At 40.0% G+C, this 24,864-nt stretch overlaps 1 protein-coding gene across 7 annotated transcripts in view; it reads right to left on the bottom strand.

Moving 5' to 3' along the window:
• The window catches only part of LOC139763103 (serine/arginine-rich splicing factor 6-like), an 81,255-nt gene that overhangs the window by 20,930 nt on the left and 35,461 nt on the right, over nt 1-24,864 (bottom strand). For 4 of the 7 annotated variants that reach the window (XM_071688750.1, XM_071688749.1, XM_071688751.1 and 1 more), the window contains 2 exons: nt 24,327-24,443; nt 14,699-14,804 (listed from right to left, as the gene is read on the bottom strand). In XM_071688750.1, coding sequence (XP_071544851.1) covers nt 14,699-14,804; nt 24,327-24,443 — 223 coding nt within the window. The remainder of the gene's footprint in view (nt 1-14,698; nt 14,805-24,326; nt 24,444-24,864) is intronic. The other 3 variants (XM_071688755.1, XM_071688753.1, XM_071688756.1) reach the window with 1 other exon arrangement.

Genomic DNA, 24,864 nt, shown 5'->3' with positions numbered 1-24,864 from the left:
AGTACTCTTTTAATCAACTTCCCCATGTCACACACAGGTGGTCTTGCTTCTACACCAACTCATTTAATTGTTACCATACACTCTCCTTTTAAAATTTGTCTTCATTTCTTCCAAATGCCCAAAACATTAAAGTATTATGTTCAACCCACTCAACACTCCAGACATCATTCCCAGCCATACCAAATCTATCATGCATCCCCTCATTACTCTCTTCATTCCATCATTCCACATGCTCCTCTAAAATTACTTGTTTCCATAGACTGGAATCTTGGCCTATGTGACCCATCCCATGTCCATGTTTTAGTTGCACATGTCTGGGTCAAGAGGACTATGCTATTCCTTAATCCCTTCTTCACTTCCATACTAATACCTACACCCTCCATTAATCTATTATGGGATCCAGTGACTTCTTCCATGTACTGCTCTATCTCTTACCTCTACTTCCGTATTGCCAAACTTACCCATGATAGCTCCAAAATATTCAAATTCTATCACCTCTCTCATTGTTTCTCCTCCCCACATCAATAACACAGTTTAATACACTTTCTTCTCTCACTCTATAAGACTTGGCAAAATCTATACTTTCACTCCATTTACCTTTCAAACACCATATTCCTAGACCCTTTATGCCAACAATGCATATATCATTAAGAAGACAACAAACACTTGCTACTGACTGCCCTGCACTATCTGCACACATTTGCACAAACATCAAAACACTTTATGACCTGTGGTCCCAACTGTGTACATGGTCAGCTTCTCGAGTGCTACGAGAGCCCCATAAAAACAGTAGAGCAAAATAATTAAGATTTGTATCCCACACTCAACAGCAAAATGAATTTAGATCAGTAACCCAACAGAAGCATGTATTAGTATTTGTGCATGGTGTCAGTGGGATTGCCAAAATTACTTAAAGTGTGACAAGCCTTCCAAAGTACTATAAGTGTATCCATACCAGTATTTACCTCGCTCATCGGACTGGCTGATTGGCTTTTGCACAATGAATTATTGTTTTATCTCATTATAAATGTGGTCAAATCCTTATCACAGAAAAAACAAGGGCATGTATAATCATTCATGATACACCAGTGGTACAGTTTACTCCATCAGCGATGAATATCTGTTACTTGTTCATTGTCTTCTTTGCTTTTGCTATCAAGTTTTGGTTAATATTAAAGTATGTTGATGTGTTATACATCAACATGTGTACTTTAATACTGTCAATTAAGAGAGTTCTCACTCTCAATATACAGCATATCAAAATACATAAAAACTTTGTATTCCTTCCCGATCACTGTTAGTAGCTGGGATACAATTCCAAATAATTTTGTCTTGAGCTTGTGGAACAGGAATTTAATTCTGTACATATAGAATACTGGAGATGATAAAGTGAATATGAGTTTCTTTCAAAACTGTTACTATTGTGAGCAATACTAATAGTCTATGCCCTAGTCCTCAGACAGCACTGTAGCAAAACATTGCTTTATGAACTATTTTTTTGAGGGGGGCCCCAAGTAATGAACTACCAATTAGTAATATATGGGAGTGGAGTTTTACACTTGTGGAATCCATATCCTGAACATTCTTAAATGTAAAACTTTCTAAATTATTCAGTGATGTCTGCAGCAATCTTGTCTTCAGTCATTTAATCTTTAAAGAAAAACTCCTGGTATTACCAAAGATAAATTTATGAGAGTTGGGGTGAGAGAGTATCATTAAATTTTAGGGAGAATAAAAAGATGTTCTGGAAGGAGGTAAATAAATTGCGTAAGACAAGGGAGCAAATGGGAACTTCAGTGAAGGGCGCAAATGGGGAGGTGATAACAAGTAGTGGTGATGTGAGGAGATGGAGTGAGTATTTTGAAGGTTTGTTGAATGTGTTTGATGATAGAGTGGCAGAAAAAGGGTGTTTTGGTCGAGGTGGTGTGCAAAGTGAGAGGGTTAGGGAAAATGATTTGGTAAACAGAGAAGAGGTAGTAAAAGCTTTGTGGAAGATGAAAGCCGGCAAGGCAGCAGGTTTGGATGGTATTGCAGTGGAATTTATTAAAAAAGGGGGTGACTGTATTATTGACTGGTTGGTAAGGTTATTTAATGTATGTATGACTCATGGTGAGGTGCCTAAGGATTGGCAGAATGCGTGCATAGTGCCATTGTACAAAGGCAAAGGGGATAAGAGTGAGTGCTCAAATTAGAGGTATAAGTTTGTTGAGTATTCCTGGTAAATTATATGGGAGGGTATTGATTGAGAGGGTGAAGGCATGTACAGAGCATCAGATTGGGGAAGAGCAGTGTGGTTTCAGAAGTGGTAGAGGATGTGTGGATCAGGTGTTTGCTTTGAAGAATGCATGTGAGAAATACTTAGAAAAGCAAATGGATTTGTATGTAGCATTTATGGATCTGGAGAGGGCATATGATAGAGTTGATAGAGATGCTCTGTGGAAGGTATTAAGAATATATGGTGTGGGAGGCAAGTTGTTAGAAGCAGTGAAAAGTTTTTATCGAGGATGTAAGGCATGTGTACGTGTAGGAAGAGAGGAAAGTGATTGGTTCTCAGTGAATGTAGGTTTGCGGCAGGGGTGTGTGATGTCTCCGTGGTTGTTTAATTTGTTTAAGGATGGGGTTGTTAGGGAGGTGAATGCAAGAGTTTTGGAAAGAGGGGCAAGTATGAAGTCTGTTGGGGATGAGAGAGCTTGGGAAGTAAGTCAGTTGTTGTTCGCTGATGATACAGCGCTGGTGGCTGATTCATGTGAGAAACTGCAGAAGCTGGTGACTGAGTTTGGTAAAGTGTGTGAAAGAGGAAAGTTAAGAGTAAATGTGAATAAGAGCAAGGTTATTAGGTACAGTAGGGTTGAGGGTCAAGTCAATTGGGAGGTAAGTTTGAATGGAGAAAAACTGGAGGAAGTAAAGTGTTTTAGATATCTGGGAGTGGATCTGGCAACGGATGGAACCATGGAAGAGGAAGTGGATCATAGGGTGGGGGAGGGGGCGAAAATCCCGGGAGCCTTGAAGAATGTGTGGAAGTCAAGAACATTATCTCGGAAAGCAAAAATGGGTATGTTTGAAGGAACAGTGGTTCCAACAATGTTGTATGGTTGCGAGGCGTGGGCTATGGATAGAGTTGTGTGCAGGAGGATGGATGTGCTGGAAATGAGATGTTTGAGGACAATGTGTGGTGTGAGGTGGTTTGATCGAGTAAGTAACGTAAGGGTAAGAGAGATGTGTGGAAATAAAAAGAGCATGGTTGAAAGAGCAGAAGAGGGTGTTTTGAAATGGTTTGGGCACATGGAGAGAATGAGTGAGGAAAGATTGACCAAGAGGATATATGTGTCAGAGGTGGAGGGAACGAGGAGAAGTGGGAGACCAAATTGGAGGTGGAAAGATGGAGTGAAAAAGATTTTGTGTGATCGGGGCCTGAACATGCAGAAGGGTGAAAGGAGGGCAAGGAATAGAGTGAATTGGATCGATGTGGTATACTGGGGTTGACGTGCTGTCAGTGGATTGAATCAGGGCATGTGAAGCGTCTGGGGTAAACCATGGAAAGCTGTGTAGGTATGTATATTTGCGTGTGTGGACGTATGTATATACATGTGTATGGGGGTGGGTTGGGCCATTTCTTTCGTCTGTTTCCTTGCGCTACCTCGTAAACGCGGGAGACAGCGACAAAGCAAAATAACAATAATAAAAATAATATTATATTATGGATGGGGTTGTTAGGGAGGTGAATGCAAGAGTTTTGGAAAGAGGGGCAAAGATTGAAAGTCTGTTGTGGATGAGAGAGCTTGGGAAGTGAGTCAGTTGTTGTTCGCTGGTGGCTGATTCATGTGAGAAAGTGCAGAAGCTGGTGACTGAGTTTGGTAAAGTGTGTGAAAGAAGAAAGTTAAGGGTAAATGTGAATAAGAGCAAGGTTATTAGGTACAGGTTGACAGAGGCTACATGTGTCAGAGGAGGGTACAAGGAAAAGTGGGAGACCAGATTAGAGGTGGAAGGATGGGGTGAAAAAGATTTTGAGTGATCAGGGCCTGAACATGCAGGAAGGTGAGAGGCATGCAAGGAATAGAATGAATTGGAATGATGTGGTATACCAGGGTTGAAATGCTGTCAATGGACTGAACCCATGAGGTGGGGTAGAGACAGGAATGGATGAAGGCAAGCAAGTATTAATATGTACATGTGTATATATGTATGTATATGTGCGTGTCTGGGCATTTATGTAAACATGGATGGGCCATTCTTTGTCCGCTTCCTGGCACTACCTCGCTGACATGTGACACAGTGATTAAGAATAATCATAATAATAATACACATACACATGTACATACATAAATGCCCACACACACACACACACATACATACCTATAAATTTTAATGTATACATACATATACATACACAGACATATACATATATACACATGTACATATTTATACATGCTGCCTTCATCTATTCCTGCCGCCACTCCGCCACACATGAAATGGCACCCCTCTCCCCCAGCATGCGCCCGAAGTAGCACTAGGAAAAGACAACAAACGCCACATTTGTTCACACCTCAGTCTCGTGTCATGTTGAATGCACCGAAACCACAGATCCCTTTCCACATCCAGGCCTCACAAAACTTTCCATGGTTTACCCCAGACACTTCACATGCCCTGGTTCAATCCATTGACAGCATGTCGATCCAGGTATACCACATCATTCCAATTCACTCTACTCCTTGCATGCCTTTCATCCTCCTGTATGTTCAGGCCCCAGTTGCTCAAAATCTTTTTCACTCCATCCTTCCACCTCCAATTTGGTCTCCCACTTCTCCTTGTTCCCTCCACCTCTGACACATATATCTTCTTTTGTCAATCTTTCCTCACTCATTCTCTCCATATGACCAAACCATTTCAATACACCCTCTTCTGCTCTCTCGACCACACTCTTTTTATTACCACACACCTCTCTTACCCTTCATTACTTACTTGATCAAACCACCTCATACCACATATTGTCCTCAAAATTTCATTTCCAACACATCCACCCTCCTCCGCACAACCCTATCTATACCCATGCCTTGCAACCATATAACATTGTTGGAACCACTATTCCTTCAAACATACTCATTTCTGCTCTCCGAGATAATGTTCTCACCTTCCACACATTCTTCAACGCTCCCAGAACCTTTGCCCCCTCCCCCACCTTGTGACTTACATCCACTTCCATGGTTCTATCCACTGCTAAATCCACTCAAGATATCTAAAACACTTCACTTACTCCAGTTTTTCTCCATTCAAACTTACCTCCCAGTTTACCTGTCCCTCAACCCTACTGAACCTAATAACCTTGCTCTTATTCACATTTAATCTCAGCTTTCTTCTTTCACACTTTACCAAACTCAGTCATCAGCTTCTGCAGTTTCTCACCTGAATCAGCCATTAGCGCTGTATCATCAGCGAACAGCTGACTCACTTCCCAAGCCCTCTTATCCATAACAGATTGCATACTTGCCCCTCTCTCCAAACCTCTGGCATAGACTGAGTGTGAACGAATGTGGCCTTAGTTGTCTTTTCCTAATGCTAACTCGCGCGCGTGCAGGGGAGATGGGGTGTCATTGCATGTGTGGCGGGGTGACAACAGGAATGAATAACGGCAGAAAGTATGAATTATGTACATGTGTATATATGTATAAGTCTGTGTATGTATATATATGTATACGTTGAAATGTATAGGTATGTATGTGTGTGTGTGTGGATGTGTCTGTATATGCATGTGCATGTGGGTGGGTTGGGCTATTCTTTCATCTGTGTCCTTGCGCTACCTTGCTAACGCGGGAGACAGCGACAAGTGAGGCCAGGTGAGGATGTTCCCTTGGAGGCCCAGTCCTCTTTCTGTTCTTGGCGCTGCCTTGCTGACGCGGGAAGTGGCGAGTAGTGTGAGAGAAAGGAAGGAATATGTATATATGTGTGTGTGTGGTAAGGTTATTTAATGTATGTATGACTCATGGTGAGGTGCCTGAGGATTGGCGGAATGCGTGCATAGTGCCATTGTACAAAGGCAAAGGGGATAAGAGTGAGTGCTCAAATTACAGAGGTATAAGTTTGTTGAGTATTCCTGGTAAATTATATGGGAGGGTATTGATCGAGAGGGTGAAGGCATGTACAGAGCATCAGATTGGGGAAGAGCAGTGCGGTTTCAGAAGTGGTAGAGGATGTGTGGATCAGGTGTTTGCTTTGAAGAATGTATGTGAGAAATACTTAGAAAAGCAAATGGATTTGTATGTAGCATTTATGGATCTGGAGAAGGCATATGATAGAGTTGATAGAGATGCTCTGTGGAAGGTATTAAGAATATATGGTGTGGGAGGCAAGTTGTTAGAAGCAGTGAAAAGTTTTTATCGAGGATGTAAGGCATGTGTACGTGTAGGAAGAGAGGAAAGTGATTGGTTCTCAGTGAATGTAGGTTTGCGGCAGGGGTGTGTGATGTCTCCATGGTTGTTTAATTTGTTTATGGATGGGGTTGTAAGGGAGGTAAATGCAAGAGTCCTGGAAAGAGGGGCAAGTATGAAGTCTGTTGGGGATGAGAGAGCTTGGGAAGTGAGTCAGTTGTTGTTCGCTGATGATACAGCGCTGGTGGCTGATTCATGTGAGAAACTGCAGAAGTTGGTGACTGAGTTTGGTAAAGTGTGTGGAAGAAGAAAGTTGAGAGTAAATGTGAATAAGAGCAAGGTTATTAGGTACAGTAGGGGTGAGGGTCAAGTCAATTGGGAGGTGAGTTTGAATGGAGAAAAACTGGAGGAAGTGAAGTGTTTTAGATATCTGGGAGTGGATCTGTCAGCGGATGGAACCATGGAAGCGGAAGTGGATCATAGGGTGGGGGAGGGGGCGAAAATTTTGGGAGCCTTGAAAAATGTGTGGAAGTCGAGAACAGTATCTCGGAAAGCGAAAATGGGTATGTTTGAGGGAATAGTGGTTCCAACAATGTTGTATGGTTGCGAGGCGTGGGCTATGGATAGAGGTGTGCGCAGGAGGATGGATGTGCTGGAAATGAGATGTTTGAGGACAATGTGTGGTGTGAGGTGGTTTGATCGAGTAAGTAACGTAAGGGTAAGAGAGATGTGTGGAAATAAAAAGAGCGTGGTTGAGAGAGCAGAAGAGGGTGTTTTGAAATGGTTTGGGCACATGGAGAGAATGAGTGAGGAGAGATTGACCAAGAGGATATATGTGTCGGAGGTGGAGGGAACGAGGAGAAGAGGGAGACCAAATTGGAGGTGGAAAGATGGAGTGAAAAAGATTTTGTGTGATCGGGGCCTGAACATGCAGGAGGGTGAAAGGAGGGCAAGGAATAGAGTGAATTGGAGTCATGTGGTATACAGGGGTTGACGTGCTGTCAGTGGATTGAATCAAGGCATGTGAAGCGTCTGGGGTAAACCATGGAAAGCTGTGTAGGTATGTATATTTGCGTGTGTGGACGTGTGTATGTACATGTGTATGGGGGGGGGGGGGAGGTTGGGCCATTTCTTTCGTCTGTTTCCTTGCGCTACCTCGCAAACGCGGGAGACAGCGACAAAGTATAAAAAAAAAAAAAAAAAAAAAAAAAAAAAAAAAAATATATATATATATATATATATATATATATATATATATATATATATATATGTGTATATATATAGGGGGGTAGGGGACTGAGAATACTTCCCACGTATTCCCTGCGTGTTGTAGAAGACGACTAAAAAGGGAGGGAGCGGGTGGCTGGAAATCCTCCCCTCTCATTTTTTTTATTTTCCAAAACAAGGAACAGAGAAGGGGGCCAGGTGAGGATATTCCCTGTAAGGCCCAGTCCTCTGTTCTTATCACTACCTCGCTAACGCGGGAAATGGTGAATAGTTTGAAAGAAAGAAAATATATATATATATATATATATATATATATATATATATATATATATATATATATATATATTATGTATATATGTATGTTATCCCTGGGGATAGGGGATTAAGAATACTTCCCACGTATTCCCTGCGTGTCGTAGAAGGCGACTAAAAGGGGAGGGAGCGGGGGGCTGGAAATCCTCCCCTCGTTTTTTTTTTAATTTTCCAAAAGAAGGAACAGAGGGGGCCAGGTGAGGATATTCCAAAAAAGGCCCAGTCCTCTGTTCTTAACGCTACCTCGCTAACGCGGGAAATGGCAAATAGTTAAAAAAAAAAAAAAAAAAAAAAAAAAAAAAAAAAAAAAAAAAATAATAATAATAATGTGTATGTATATGTATGGGCATTTACATATATACATGTGTATATGAGTGGATGGGCCATTCTTTTTCTGTTTCCTGGTGCTACCTTGCTGACGCAGGAAACAGCAATTAAGTATAATAACTACATAATAAGTGCATATATGCATATAAATGTGTATATGAGTGGATGGGTCCTTCTTCCATCTGTTTTCCAAGAGCTACCTCACTAATGCAGGAAATGGGGATCAAGGAGGTAAAAAATTTCCCCTAATATACACATAAATAAACATATATACACATGTACATATCATACTTGCTCATCTTCACCCATTCCTGACACAACCCTGCCCCACAGGAAACAGCATGAATGCAAGAGGGAAAATAATAAAGATAAAAGACATTCTCTCATTTCCCCCCAGACCCAGTCATGTAAGTGAGGTAGTGCCAGGAAAATAAATGAAGACAGGCCATATCCACTCACATCCATACACAAGCTGTCATGTGTAATGTACCGAAACCAAAATTCAATATCCACATCCAGGCGCCACAGACCCTTCCATGATTTACCTTGGACATTTCACATGACCTGATTCAGTCCAATGATGGCATGTTGACCCCAGTATCCTACACTGTTCCAATTCAGTCTATCCAGTGCACCCCTTAAACCCTCCTGCAAGTTCAGGCCCCTATCCCTCAAAATCCTTTTCCCTCTATCCTTTTATTTTTTCTCTATTCAAACTATCATCCCATCTAACTTGTCCTTCAACCCCGCTGAACCTCATAACCTTGCTTTTATTCATATATACTCTCAACTTTCTCCTTTCACACAATTTTCCAGTCTCATTCAACAACTTATGTAATTTTTCACTTGAATCAGCCACCAGTGCTGTATCATTGGCAAACAATAACCGACTTACTTCCCAGGCTCTTTCATCCCCAACAAACTATATACTGGCTACTCTCTCCAAGACTAGCACTTACCTCCCTCAACACCCATCCATAAACAAATTAAACAACCATGGTGGTGACATCACACACCCCTGCCACAGATTAACCTTCACTGGGAACCAATCACTCTCCTCTGTTCCTACTTGTACATATGCCTTACATCCTTAATAAAAAACTTCTCACTGCTTCTAGCAGCTTACTTCCCACACCTTATATTCATAAGACCTTCCACCAAGCATCTCTTATCAATGGTAACATATGCCTTCTCCAGATCCATAAATGCTACATACAAAGCCATCTGTCTTTCTAAGTAACTCACACACATTCGTCAAAGCAAAAGCCTGATCCACACATCCTCTACCACTTCTAAAACCACACTGCTCCTCCCAATCTGATGCTATGTAAATGCTTTCATCCTCACAATTAATACCCTTCCATAATATTTACTAAGTAAACTTAGCAAACTTATGCCTCTGTATTTTGAACATTAACCTTTATCCCCTTTGCCTTTATACAATAGCACTATAATATGCATTCTGCCAATCCTAAGGCACTTTACCAAGAGCCATAAATACACTGAACATCCTTACCAACCAATCAACAACAGTCATTGCATTTCTTGATAAAGTCAACTGTGGCCTTCCCACATTTCATCTTCAGGAAAGCCTTCAACACCACTTCCCTCTTCACCAAACCACACTCCATGTATCCTCTAACTTTGAATACCACCCTGACTAAAACAGCCTGCATCTGCCTCTACTATCATCAAATTTTTTTTAGAATCTTTCATAATGTTCCATCTCCTCCTCACTCCATCACTACCTGTTATCATTTCCCCTTTTGCCCCCACCAATGTTCCGATTAGTTCTCTTGTCTTTCATAAATTTTTTTTCTTCCAAAACAAGTTTATTCTCCCTAAAGGTTAAAGATACGCTCACCCTAACTCTTACTTGAACTCTGTTTCAACACCTTCACCTTTCTCTTGACCTCCTGCTGCTTTCTCTTATACATCTCCCAATCATTTGCACTCCTTCCTTGTAAGTACTCCCCAAATACAAACGTATATGCATAAATGCCCATATATATATATATATATACATAAACATATCAACATATACATGCACATACAGACATATACACATATGTACATATTCATACATGCTTGCCTTCATCCATTTCTGTCGCTACCCTGCCCCACAGGAAATAGCATCACCATCCCTGATTCAGTGAGGTTGTGCCAGGAAAAGAGACAAAAAAGGCCACATTCGTTCACACTTAAGTCTCTAGCTGTCATGTGTAATGCACTGAAACCACAGCTCCCTAATCCACATCCAGGTCCCACACACCATTCCATGGTTTATCCCAGATGTATCACAAGACCTGGTTCAGTCCATTGGCAGCACGTTGACCCTGATATACCACATCATTCGAATTCACTCTATTCCATGAACACCTCTCACCCTCCTGTATGTTCAGGCCATGATCACTCAAAATCCTTTCACTTCATCCTTCCACCTAAAATTTGGTCTCATGCTTCTCCTTGTTTCCTCCACCTCTGACACATATTCTCTTTGTCAATCCTTCTCTCCGTATGTCCAAACCACTTCAACACACCCTCTTCTGCCCTCTCAACCACACTCTTTCTTATTTCCACACATCTCTCTTACCTTTTCATTACTCAATCAAACCACCTCACACCAAATATTGTCCTCAAACATTTCATTTCCAACATATCCACCCTTCTCCGTACAACCCTATCTATAGCCCATGCCTTGCAATCATATAACACTGGTGAAACTACTATTCCTTCAAATATACCAACATACCCTGATATAATGTTCTCTCCCTTCACACATTCTTCATTGCTCCTAGAACCTTCACCCCCTCCCCCACTGCAACTCACTTCCACTTCCTAGTTCCACCCGCTGATAAGTCCACTCCCAGATATCAAAAACATTTCACTTCCTCCAATTTTTCTACATTCAAACTTACATCCCAATTAACTTGTCCCTCAATCCTATTGAACCTAATAACCTTCACATTTACTCAACTTTCTTTCACACACTTTTCTAAACTCAGTCACAAACTTCTGCAGTTTCTCACACAAATCAGCTACTAGAGCTGTATCATCAGCGAACAACAACTGACTCACTTCCCAGGCCCTTTTGTTTCCAACTGACTGCATAATTGCCCCTCTCCAAAACCTTTGCATTCATCTCCCTAACCACACCCATCACATCCAATCTAAAAATGTTTACTAAACTTGATTGCTTCAGTGAGGCTGCACCAGGAAACAGACAAAAATTGGCCCAACCCACCCATATACACGTATATATATATATATGCCAATACACGCACATATACATTCCAACATATAAATACATATACATGTATATATTCATACTTTGCTGCTTTCACCCATTCCCGTCACCACCCCGCCACACATGAAATAAGTACCCCCTCCCTTCCAGAGGGGTAGTGCCAGGAAAAGGCAAAAAAGGCCATATTCATTCAAAACCAGTCTCTAGCCGTCGTGCATAATGCATTGAAACCACAGTTCCCTTCCCACATCCAGGCCCCACAAAACTTTCCATGGTTTATCCCCAGATGCTTCAAATTTCACACTGACAGCACATCGACGCTGGAATACCGAATCATTCCAATTCACTCTATTCCTAGCATGCCTTTCACCTTCCTGTATGTTCTGGCCTCGATCGCTCAAAATCTTTTTCACTCATTCCTTTTACCTCCAAATTGGCCTCCCATTTCTCCTCGTTCCCTTCACCTCTGACACATATATCCTCTTTCCTCACTCATTCTCTCCATGTGTCCAAACCATTTCAACAGATCCTCTTCTGCTCTCTCAACCACACTTTTCATTTCCACAAATCTCTCTCACCCTTTCATTACTTGATCAAACCACCTCACATCATATATTGTCCTCAAACATTTCATTTCCAACACATCCACCCTCCCCTGTACAATCCTATCCATAGCCCATGCCTCACACCATATCATATTGTTGGAACTCCTATTTCTTCAAACACCCATATATCATTTTTGCTGATATCCACAAGGGAAATTAAACAAATCAATTTTCTCAGTGGACTTTTGTGTAATGATCACAATGTCACGGGAGATACAAGAATGTGATAGAAGACGTAGAACGGTCAGCTGATATATAAGGAAGAGACGTAGCTAACGTGCCACTGGGAAACAAGTTTTACCGGATGGTGGTGCATGGGCCTGGCATCATGCAAAATGCCAGACCCGAACACCCAGTACACCACATTGTTCAAATTCACTCTATATATAAAGGAGTTACCAAACCCTGCCTGATTAAGGTTACACCAAGTGAAAAGTCACCTTTGGTCAGGCTATATCATTGTTAGTTGAAGAAACATGAAAAGTCACCTTTGGTAAGGTTATATAACATTGTCATTTGAAGAAACAAAGTAAATCTCATCAAAGAACTAGGTTCTAAAGAGTCCAGCTCCTTGGAGCTATAGGGGCTCCTGAAAAAGGGTTCATAGGACACCATTAGGGCCCTTTCTAAACAGGGTACTTAAGTAATAACATTATTACTGTATTCATGAATAGCCATTACCAGATTCCACATTCTAGTGGTAAAGTTGAGAGTACAAAGTCACCTTCAGCAAGCTTTTATCATTATTGTAAACCTGTTGAAAAACTTCTCATCCACAAGGAGCCCATCCCTTTCCTGCAACAGATTGTAGTGCAGCTTTGATAATGTAGGAGCCCTGGTAAAGAGGTCCCGGGGTAACAGTGATGATAAAAATCAAGATAAAAAATGGTCGCAATGGAAGCAGGTGACCATGAAAAAACAAAATACACCAGTGTTGCAAATATTTGCCAGACAGAGAGTGAGATATTTGTTAATTCCCAGTTTCACAAACTTCAGATCAATGGTTTTCAAAATACCAAACTGGGTTAGGAAGCCCTAATAAAACACCAAATATATACCTTAAAAGTTTACATACCAACTAAAATATCAGAGAGAAATCTTATGCAAGCAGTATCAAACATGGCGCTCCAAATAAAATCTGCACCTGTAAACAAGACAGTGATACTGCCAAGCATATATGTTGTCTTTCAGTTAAACAAAGACAGATCCTTGCTGCATTTGTGTGCTTCTCTCAGACAAAAAGGAGGTACCATCAGAAATTATTAGACAGAAAAAAATATGGTCAAAGCTGCCATATCTGAATGCTTCTCCCTAGCAGGCCATGCAAAGTTGTGAGCTTTATTTGTGATCTTAAAAAAATAGGGGTAAATGAAGTTGTCACAATTCATGAAAATTAAATCATAAATATGCAAATAACTGCTACACTGGTGTATCAAAATAAGGCATGGAAGCATACATGGTAAAAAGTACTTAAGGAGTTACAGCTAACTTATGTCAGAGAATTGCACAAAAATTGAAATGTAAAACTGTAATGTGTGTTTATTAAAAAAGTAAACCATCAAAAGCATGAGGGAGCCCACGTGATAAGATCTTTCCGTTTATGTTCCCACAGTAAAGCTTCAGCAGGGAATTAGACTAATACAATCCACAATGTAATACTTTGCACAAATATCTGTTATGCATGCTTTATCTCATTTTCAACATTTCATAAATAAAATCAAGAACATTAGCTGAGAAATGATACAACACAGAAGTTCAAAGCCTTCCATACTACTAACATATGTATGTCTGTAGAAGTGTAATGAATCTATGTATGTATGTACATATATATATCATATATATTAATATATAAAAAAGAATATTCACTGTTATCTTTATCTATGGAATTTCCACTTATTGGTAATCATAGTTTTTGCCAGTATCATTATGATATATACATATTTTTTTATATATATTCATATATATATATATATAAACAAGTAACTAAGAAGTAATGCCAACATGGTAATTCTTGTTGGTGCTTCATTTCTCTTTAATAACTTGAAGCTAGACTACAAATTTTCAAAATCAAGCTGAGTGTAAGCCCAAAATACACCTCATTATCTAACCCTAATCATATATTTCAATGATCTTCTTAAGTTCCTTAAGAAAAACATCTTTTTAAAGAGCACAATTTTCTGTAAATAAAATTTCTTGTTTGATTATCCAATACTGCTTAGGATACTGAAAAAAGAAAAAAAATACCCCAACGATATATAAAAATAAAACTTTATCGTGATACTAATTCCACTACAGCATGTAGCAACTACAAGAAAAAATTTACATCTTAGTTATGACAACCAAAGATGCATCTCTACTACATAAGTCTTAGTAGAGAAGTTTTGGAGTAGACATTGTTAAGCATCTCTCGTAAACTTCCACCACCTCAAGAGCTGCCTTTTAATCATATTTCAATATTTTCTTAAGCTGCCTGATCTGAAACTTGATGTTAAGTATATGGTAATACTTTCACTTTTTAGCTATTGACTCCACCTGTGTCCCCATACTGGCACGAGATACTCTGAGACCAAGACAGGTGTGTGGAAGGCTGGAGACAAACAACTAAGACTGGGACTCACCTGCCAACTGATGCGTGATGAGAGGTTTTCAACAATGACCCTGTAAGGTGTCCTCGTTGGGGGGCCGTACCTGTGGTAAAGGTCACTTGGCTTACTGCAACTCTGTCTTTAACAAGAGTAAACAGTTTGGTTTTACAAGTTATAAAATAAAGTATAAATCAAAGTTATAAATGTCTATAAGTCCCTTTTCCTTTCTTACAGTGATAAGGTTCAAGCAAAACCTCCAAGTCCCATGGTCTGTCCCAATCAATCACATATTCCTTCATGTTACTCACCTCATACTATCTTCCTTCCTTACTTTTGGTTCATTTTACAACAAACATTAGCTTTATTCAGAGGAGCCACAGGGGAAACTCCATCTTAAGATTGGCATCTCAACATAGAGGGCCCACATTTTGATTACATGACTTGCATGCAAGGGGTAAACTGGATCACACTTCACTCATGCCAGACCTTCAACAAACAACATACATAAATTCAATCTCCAATACATTTGCTACATCCTACACTGAAACCATCATTTACTATCTAAAGCCATGACCCTAATGGGAATAATGACTATATAAAACATCTCACATGCTTCTAAACTGTGAGCAAGGACTTGATTCATTCTTAATGCCATCCACTCAATTACATTACTATCAAAACCTAAAAACTAGCAGTTTACCAATCTCAAAAAAGAAGCTACCTCACCATCTATCACACATCATAACACCAGCATTTCTGAATTTCATTACATTTTTTCATGAAGAATGACAACAGGGGGGGAGAGAGAGAGAGAGGGAGAGAGAGAGAGAGAGAGAGAGAGAGAGAGAGAGAGAGAGAGAGAGAGAGAGAGAGAGAGAGAGAGAGAGAGAGAGAGAGAAAGGAGGTACTGAGTAAGATGTGTGTGGGTAAGAGAATAAGGAACTGTAAGAAAAAACTGAGGGAGTGCTTTCTGCTGAAAAGGGTAGCAGCACAAGGTGTGTGACATGATGGGGATTACAGGACAGGAAACTGTTGGGAAGGAGAGGATGGAAGACGCAAGACCATGTTAAATACAGAAAAAGGGAGATCTACGGGAGGTCTTACGGGAGCAATAAAATGAGACAGGATGGGGGTGGTAAGGAATGGTGGTTGCAGAAAAATGCAAAAAGGGAGTGACAAGATTAAGTGGGGGCAGAAGATAGCATGAGGGGGGAAAAAATAAAGGGAAATAATATACAGAGATAGGAATGACACATAAGATGGGATTGCATAAGGGTAAGTAGAGAGAGGAATGGCACATAAGACTAGGTTTCATAAGGGTAAATATCAGGATATGATGATGTGAAGGAAGTCGAGGTGGATTGTATGAGGAAGCAGGCACCTCAATAGGATGGTAGGGGAAGCAAAATGGCAAAGCATAAAAAAGTAACAGGATATGGAATGTGGAGTCAAGGACACATGAGGAAGGGGTCATGGGTACAAGCAAGCAGTTCTTGAAACTACAAGAAAAAATAGTGAACCTGGACTTTTGGAAAAGGAAACTGGAAAGAAAAGTGGCATGCAGGAAAGTGATGAAAGGACTAGGAATGAGGAAACTACATGGACAAGGGTGAGGTGAGAAAGGGGAGTATATACCTATGAGAATAAATGATGAGATTTTGCTATTAAGCAACGTAAGCTTGTAGCACTCAACACAGACCTTGCTCACCTTACCATAGGAATACCTTAAGCTGATATTAGATGTCTTCTCCAACCCCAACTTAGCCTGAGGACAAGCTGTTGGGTTGTTCTGCTGGTTGGTCGGGCTGTTGAAGGCCATGGCCCACAAGCCTATGTAACCACCAAGGAACTTCATAAACTCCCCAGTATACTGTCAATAGTGTTTCTAATGGCTGTAGACAAAGTAAACCAGCCTAGATACCCAAATGTTTAGTGATATTTCCTCTAAAGCACTTTGGGCTTTCAGTGGTAATAGTTTAGAGAAGCTTCAGAGCCTATCAAACCAAAAGTAAACTATTTTTCTGAGTACGCTACGAAACATGCTTTCTAAGATCTTTTTTAGGCACAAACCATGGTATGGTTCTCTCATCCGTGCTCCTAATAATACAGCATCAGTACATTCTGCTGTTCCTAATAGTACAAAACCTTACGTGTCAATGCAGGCTGTAAAGATGATGTTCATACAAGGCAGTATTCTATTTGGGAAGCATCAGTGCCTTGAAGAGCATCATCACTGGCTTCTACTCACTCGTAAAATCCACCCTGCCTTCATCTTGGAAGAGGCACCAGTTACTCTGTTGTGTCTGCTGAAGATACGGTTGTCAGATATTTTTACCGAGATATTTCATTTTGTTCTTTTGTAATATGATGGTGTCTGCTTCTGTCCAGAATTCTGTAGTTTTTGATTTTTTCATTCTCCGTACCACAGATAAAACATATCACCATTAAAACACAGGATATCTTTAGGAGCCCACCAGGTTAATATCTGCCAATTATTTCTGAGGAGTATTCTATTGATGATATTGCCATACTATTCTAGGATAATTTGCAAAAGGATATCCGAAGCTGTAACCTGTGTCAAAGACAGATATGGGGGTGAATAAAGAATAAAAGTGCAAGTACTGTTCCTTGGAGAACTGAGGTTTTTACTTTTAGATGCACAAAAAATAGTTTGATTTACAAATGTCATCTGTTTGTCATGATTTGTACATCCATCTCCCAACTTTTTCTGTTACCACACTCCCATCTTATGCACTCAGAGTTATGACATATAACAATTCTAAATAGCTTTTGATCTGACTTTGTGGAATTTTTAAAGCACTACAAGGGAATGGTTAATCATCACTTCTACACAAAATAACGTCCAATAACGTAAAATTTTTTTTACCAAATTACATACTCTGGCTTCTCTTAATCTGAGAGGTTTGCATCTTTTTGTTGTTGTTCCCTGGACTGGGGTTTATAATTCAGGTCTTATCAATTTAGTGGAAATATAATGAAAGTTAAAGAAAAGGGGTAAATCTGGTAAATTATCCATATCTGCTGCTGTCCAAACAACTAAATTTGACATGTCATGGAAGCTTGGTTTATTACTTGTTTGTTGATTTGTTGACTCGTACATCATCTTTTTTCCACCACCACCAATCGATGACTGATCCACAAAGAACTTTTCCCATTGCTAACAGTTGCACACTGTGAATATTTTCATGGTAACTAGTGCCTCCAAATACTATGTAACTAGGGCCTCCAAATACTATCACTAAGTAGCCACATACTGAAGTAGGATATTCACCAAGGTTAAACTACTCCCCATCATGCTATAAGGGAAATTGAGAAACCAGGATTCTTTCCTGGTGCCATTTTTGCCATTTGAGACATAAGGCACCTCTACATACCAATAAAGTACCCTTTTCTAGTCAAGTGACAGCAAGAAAAGGCAACCAGTACTCCCTTGGTGTAGCAGTTAGCATTCCTGACCATGACACATTCATGGGCTGCCAAGGGGTGGGTGTATATGTTCGAATCCTGGTTACGGCAGTTGGTCCACAATCAACCCAGCTGTTCATCCTCCTCTAGGGGTTAGTCGATAAAATGGGTACCTGGCTCAGGCTAGGGTACATATATATGGGTATGTTTGAAAGAACAGTGGTTCCAACAATGTTATATGGTTGCGAGGCATGGGCTATAGACAGGGTTGCGCGGAGGAGGGTGGATGTGTTGGAAATGAAGTGTTTGAGGACAATATGTGGTGTGAGGTGGTATGATCGAGTGAGTAATGAATGGGTAAGAGAGATGTGTGGTAATAAAAAGAGTTTGGTTGAGAGAGCAGAAGAGGGTATGATGAAATGGTTCGGTCAATGAGTGAGAGAATGAGTGAGGAAAGATTGACAAAGAGGATGTGTGTGTCAGAGGTGGAGGGAACAAGGCAAAGCAAGAGACCAAATTGGAGATCGAAGGATGGAGTGAAAAAGATTTTGAGCAATCAAGTTCTGAACATACAGGAGGGTGAAAGGCATACAAGGAATAGAGTGAATTGGAATGATGTGGTATACTTGGGTTGATGTGCTATCAACAGACTGAACCGGGACATGTGAAGCGTCTGGGGTAAACCATGGAAAAGTCTGTGGGGCCTGGACGTGGAAAGGGTTACACATGACAGATAGAGACTGAGTAGGAACCAATGTTGCTTTTATTTGTGTTTTCCTGGTGCTTGGACGATGAGAGAGAAATGGAGAGAGAGAGAGAGAGATGGAGAGAAGGGGGGGGGGGGGTTGAATGTATGTGATAGGCGGGGTGGCAATGAAATGGATGATAGGCAGGCAAGTAGATGGATGAGTAATGTGTAATAGTGTATTGTATTTGTTAGTATGTGTGCAGGTGTGGGCATTTATGTCATACATGTGTATGTGGGTGGGTTGGGCCATTCCTCGTCTGTTTCCTTTCACTACCTGGCTAATGCAGGAGACGGTAGTTAAGTATAATAAAATAAATATATCATTCTTTTTTTTATCATACTTGATCACCATTTCCCGTGTCAGCGAGCTAGCGCCAGGAAACAGACAAAGAACAGCCCATCCACTCATATACACATATATACATAAATGCTAATACACATACATATATATCAACATATACATATACTGACATATACATATTCATACTTGCTCACCTTCATCTATTCCCAGCGCCATCCTGCCTAACATGAAACAGCATTGCTACCTCTTGCTTCAGCGAGATAGTGTCAGAAAACAAACAAAAAAAGGCTACATTCATTCACACTCAAGTCTCTAGCTGTCATGTGTAATGCATAAAACCACATCCAGGCAATACAGAACTTTCCATGGATTACCCCAGATGTTTCACATGCCCTGGTTCAGACTATTGATGGCACGTCGACCCCAATATATCTCATCGTTCCAATTCACTGTTCCTTGCATACCACTCACCCTCCTGTTTGTTCAGTCCCCGATCACTCAAAATCTTTTTCACTTCATCCTTCCACCTCCAATTCAGTCTCCCACTTCTCCTTGTTCCCTCCACCTCTGACAAATCCTCATACCTTTCCTCAATCATTCTCTCCATATGTCCAAACCATTTCAACACACCCTCTTCTGCTCTCTCAACCACACTCTTTATATTACCACACATCTCTCTTACCATTTCATTACATGCTCCATCAAACCACCTCACACCACATATTGTCTTGAAACATTTCATTTCCAATGCATTTGTTTATGGATGGGGTGGTTAGGAAGGTAAATGCAAGAGTTTTAGAGAGGCGCAAGTACGCAGTCTGTTCGGGACAAGAGGGCCTGGAAAGTGAGTTGGTTGCTGTTTGCTGATGATACAGCACTGGTGGTTGACTCAAGTGAGAAACTGCAGAAGTTGGTGACTGAGTTTGGAAAAGTGTGCGAAAGGAGAAAGTTGAGAGTAAATATGAATAAAAGCAAGGTTATTTATTAGGTTCAGTATGGTTGAGGGACAAGTTAATTGGGATGTCAGTTTGAAAGGACAAAAATGAGAGGAAGCGAAGTTTTTGGATATCTGGGAGTGGACTTAGCAAATGGAACCATGGAATGGAAGTGAGTCACTGGGTAGAGGAGGGAGTGAAGGTACTGGGAGTGATAAAGAATGTGTGGAAAGAGAGAATGTTGTCTCGGAGCAAAAATGGGTATATTTGAAGGAATAGTAACTCCAACAATATCATATGGTTGCAAGGCATGGGCTATAGATAGGGTTGTACATAGGAGGGTGGATGTGTTGGAAATGAAATGTTTGAGGACAGTATGTGGTGTTAGGAGGTCTGATTAAGTATTAAAAGGTTGAGATGTGTGGATATAAAAGTGTGACTGAGAGGGCAGAAGGGGGTGTGCTGAAATGGTTTGGACATATGAAGAGAATGAGTGAGGAGAGTTTGATGAAGAGGATATATGTGTCAGAGGTGGAGGGATCTGGTTTGAAATCTTTCCTGGAATGTTAAGTGTTAGCATAAACATTTGTGCCTGATTTATGTGCTTTTGTTATCATGCACCATCTATTTCTTGTATTATATGCAGTTTTAACGCTGGTGTTTAATTTCATCCCTTAACTTTACGATGGCACTATCCAGTGTTGCATAAAAATATGTACAGGTAGGGTCCTCAAAGGGAAATAACAACCCCCTCCTACATTGTGCTAGAGCCAACAAATATCAACAAAGAACATAACACTGTTCCTCAACATATCTTTACACAAAAGATACCTGACCTCAACCTATATATAAAATGACAAGGTGGCTGACTATCTTTAGAGCTGGCTCCAAGCTACTCATTCACAAAGGCTTCATCTCCCGAAAAACCTTAAACTCTCCAATGGGGTGCACCACAGAACAACCTCAATCCATCTCCTTCTACATGACCTTCCAATCCCTCCTGCTGACTACAGTATGAAAATCCCTTCATGTGCAGATGATCTCTTAATCACATCTTAACATCATGACACTATTCAAGCAAAAAAATAACATGCAAATTGACTTCGTGCCATTTGAACACTGGCTCACCCACAACAGTATATCTGCATCTCCACATAAATCCAACATCACTCCTAATCCTAAACACCTAGACAAACATGAATTCTACCTGCATTCAGACATAACCTTGAAAGGTTAACACTTTACTTTCAACAAAACATTTACCAATACCACAAACATCAAAACAAAAACTATAAACAAACTAAATGCATTCAGAAAACTTAGCACCCGTTTGGACATGGAAAAGAAATCCTTAATATCCTCAGCAAACACTTCAACCATTCTATCTTAAACTTCACCTCACCTGCCTGTTTGTCCAACACAAGGAGAGTTTTATACTCATAAGACCCCATCTCTTGAACATTCTTTGCTACCATACAACCTTTTACATTTCAGTATGCTGTCCACATTTACCTCATATTCACTCAGTTTATTGCATTCATCCATTACTCTTATAAATAATATTCCTTCTTTAATTTTTTCATTCTATTTTTTTGATGAACTTCATGCTAAGCCAACTGGCTGTTCTATCCCTACATCTTTCAAAGAACAGTTCACTGTGTACTTCTTTACATCTTTAGCTAACAGGTTTTTCCTAAGTTTCTTGTTATGACCTCTAGTTGCTTTATCCCTGTATCTTTTGAAGAACTACCTGTGTCAACATCATCAAAATGGTTCAGAAACTTAAAAGATGTGATCAAGGCACCCTTTATTCTTCTCTCTCCCACAGCAGATATATACTGATGCCCTCTAACCTCTCAGATGTAACTCAGCTCCCTTGGTTCGGCTACCATCTATCTTGTCCTCCTCTGAACTTTATTATAATCTTTTATTTCATCTTCATATGTGGTGAGCAATCTTTTAAAAGCACATTTCAGTTTTGGTCAAATAAAGAATGAATAATCTGTGGAACATTTTCTTATCCATGTGCTTAAAAACTATTCTAATTTATGCCACCTGAGAAGCTAGTCTCCCCTTACAGTCCTCCTGAGATGGAGCTCTGGCTACATGTTACGTACAAAATAGATTCCAAAGATCCTCTCACCCATAGCTTACTACAGCTTATTTCCAGCAAGATAATAACAGAAGCAAGGCCATATTAAAATGTCACATCCTCACAGCCCAGGCTGCTGGAGTTGTGATTATGGTCAATCTGGCTGCTAGAAGCCAAAGCCTGCAGGCCCATGTAGCCACCACAACCTAAATGCTTTGGTACAATTATCCAAGGCCTTCTTAAATACCTCTACCATGTATCCCATGGTATTCCTCATGTCTACAGGGAATGTGATAGAATTGCCTTTGGCCAAGAATGTTCAAGGGGGTTTTCTTTTTTGTGCTTATTTTGCATTTTAAGATTTTTAGGATTATCTCTTACAAAGCTCCATGCCTATCTGCCACTGGGAATTGTTTTGGAAAGTCAGTTTGGACCATGATTTTCAGGAATTCCCTGATATGAATGATGAAATACTTCTCTTGTTTGCTTTCCAATGAGTAAAGCCTCACAACTCAGCTCTTTTTCCATATCAATACAAGCTAAGAAGAATCTTTAAATATTTCTTACTCCTGTAATTTCACCCACTTTGTGAACTTCAGTATTCTATTAAAAAAAAGTACCCATAAAAAGCATAATCATTGGTTCATCTTTCCTTGTCTTGAAGGTCTATAAGGTCCACCTTACCATTTCTTTGAATAAGCACCCGTGGCCTTGTTTTCTTTACCGAAGGTAAAATCATCAGACATCATTACTGAAGATATTTTGTGATGTTCATTTGTGATATGAAGGTGCCTTTGCACTTCTGGCACTATGTACTGCTCTTAGTTTACTTGTTCTCCACACACTGGAGGGGATGAAACATATCCCCACTGGAAAGTATCAACAATAAATCATACTAACTCTTGTCTAGGACACCCTCATAGGCTGATCCAATCATTCTTTAAGGCCTTAGCATCCACTGCAAACACATTCTGGTATAAAATCTAGTCCTTAAGTCATTTACACAGCTCAAGAGGAATGAGCCATGCAACAAGCAAGTGACAACTCAACCCATTTTGAGAAAACATGCATCTGTTGTTCCTTGCAAGGTAATTTCATATCCACAAAAGGCATCTCCATTTCATTTATGTCTGAAGATCCAGCCTTACCAACCTCCTATAAGGTAAAAAGTCAAATGCTTTCTCGCAGTCTACAAACATGCATTCCATCCATCCTTCTCCTATGTCAAAAATGAACTTTAGTAATAAATGACCATCTTTCACTGAACCCATTCTCTCTTATGTGGATTCTCCTTTTCCCTAAAAAGTTATCCAATGGCTTTCTGATCATCTTTTCCTGTATTCTACAGATCATACTTTTCACACAGACCAGTTTGCTGTTCAATGCAAATTCCTAATCTCCTTTCTCATAGAAAGGCATGACATTCATCTTATTCCACTGCCTTAGCACATATAAGTGACATGTTGAAACATTTTTAGCTGCCAACCAAGTATATCTGTGCAATTCCTTGGCCTACAAGAAGAAACTTCACTAAGACCATGAGTAAGGAACTGGGTCCTTTTGAAGTCTACTTGTGTATTTTGCAGTATTTCTGTCAGAGTGCTAACATGTATGGTGGAAAGTATGAACACAGTACCAAATTCCTGCGTCTCATAAAAGCTTTTCTACCATTATATCACGCATCATTAATATAATTTGAAATACCAGGTAACAACATCAAAGGCTGGCAATAGCATCTAAATTTCATTAAGACCATTGCTATTCTGCTTGACATACATGGTGGTAATCGATGAAATTCTGACAAAACTAATTGCTAATGTGCTTAATAAACATAGTGGTAATTCATGAAATTCTGTCAAACTTCTATTTTATTTACAATATGCAGAATGTTACATAACCTACTTGTTTCTTCCTGCAAGACTAAAACTGTAATTCATAATATTTTTTCTCATTCTTTTTTATTTGAAAATTTACACTTCTTTAGCAAACTGTTTTTTCTATCTGGTCATGAAAACCCTTTCATCATTTTTCCTTATAACAGTGTTTTCAAGACGTTTAATCAATTTCAAACAACACTAGATATACCAAGCCTTCTGATTATATTATCCATCTATGTTATAAACCCCCTACCACTGAGGACCAAAAATATTTCATCTTACCTGTCAAGCCAAGCAGGACGACGGTCTCGCTCACGGTCACGACCACCACCACCACCACCTCCATATCCAGAATATCCACCTCTTCTTGGTAAACCACGTGCATGCTCAACTGTGACCCTGTAACAGCACATTTAGTCCAACACACACATTCAAAATATTTTAGTGAAATTATAAATTGCTAATGACACAAAGCTGGGAAATAAATCTACAAATGAACCTAAACATTTAAAGCTTCAATTCAACACAGACACAAAGTTTTTATATATTCATATTTATTCATCATACTTGTCGTTGTCTCCTGCGTTAACGAGGTAGTGCAAGGAAACAGACGAAAGAATGGCCCAACCCACCCACATACATATGTATATACATACATGTCCTCACACGTACATATATATACCTATACATTTTAACGTTATCCCTGGGGATAGGGGAGAAAGAATTCCTACCACATATTCACTGCGTGTCGTAGAAGGCGGCTAAAAGGGGAGGGAGCAGGGGCTGGAAATCCTCCACCCTCATTTTTAATTTTCCAAAA

The sequence above is a fragment of the Panulirus ornatus genome, chromosome 46, assembly GCF_036320965.1.
Source record: "Panulirus ornatus isolate Po-2019 chromosome 46, ASM3632096v1, whole genome shotgun sequence".
Lineage (NCBI taxonomy): Eukaryota > Metazoa > Arthropoda > Malacostraca > Decapoda > Palinuridae > Panulirus > Panulirus ornatus.
This window is presented reverse-complemented; position numbering and strand designations above follow the sequence as displayed.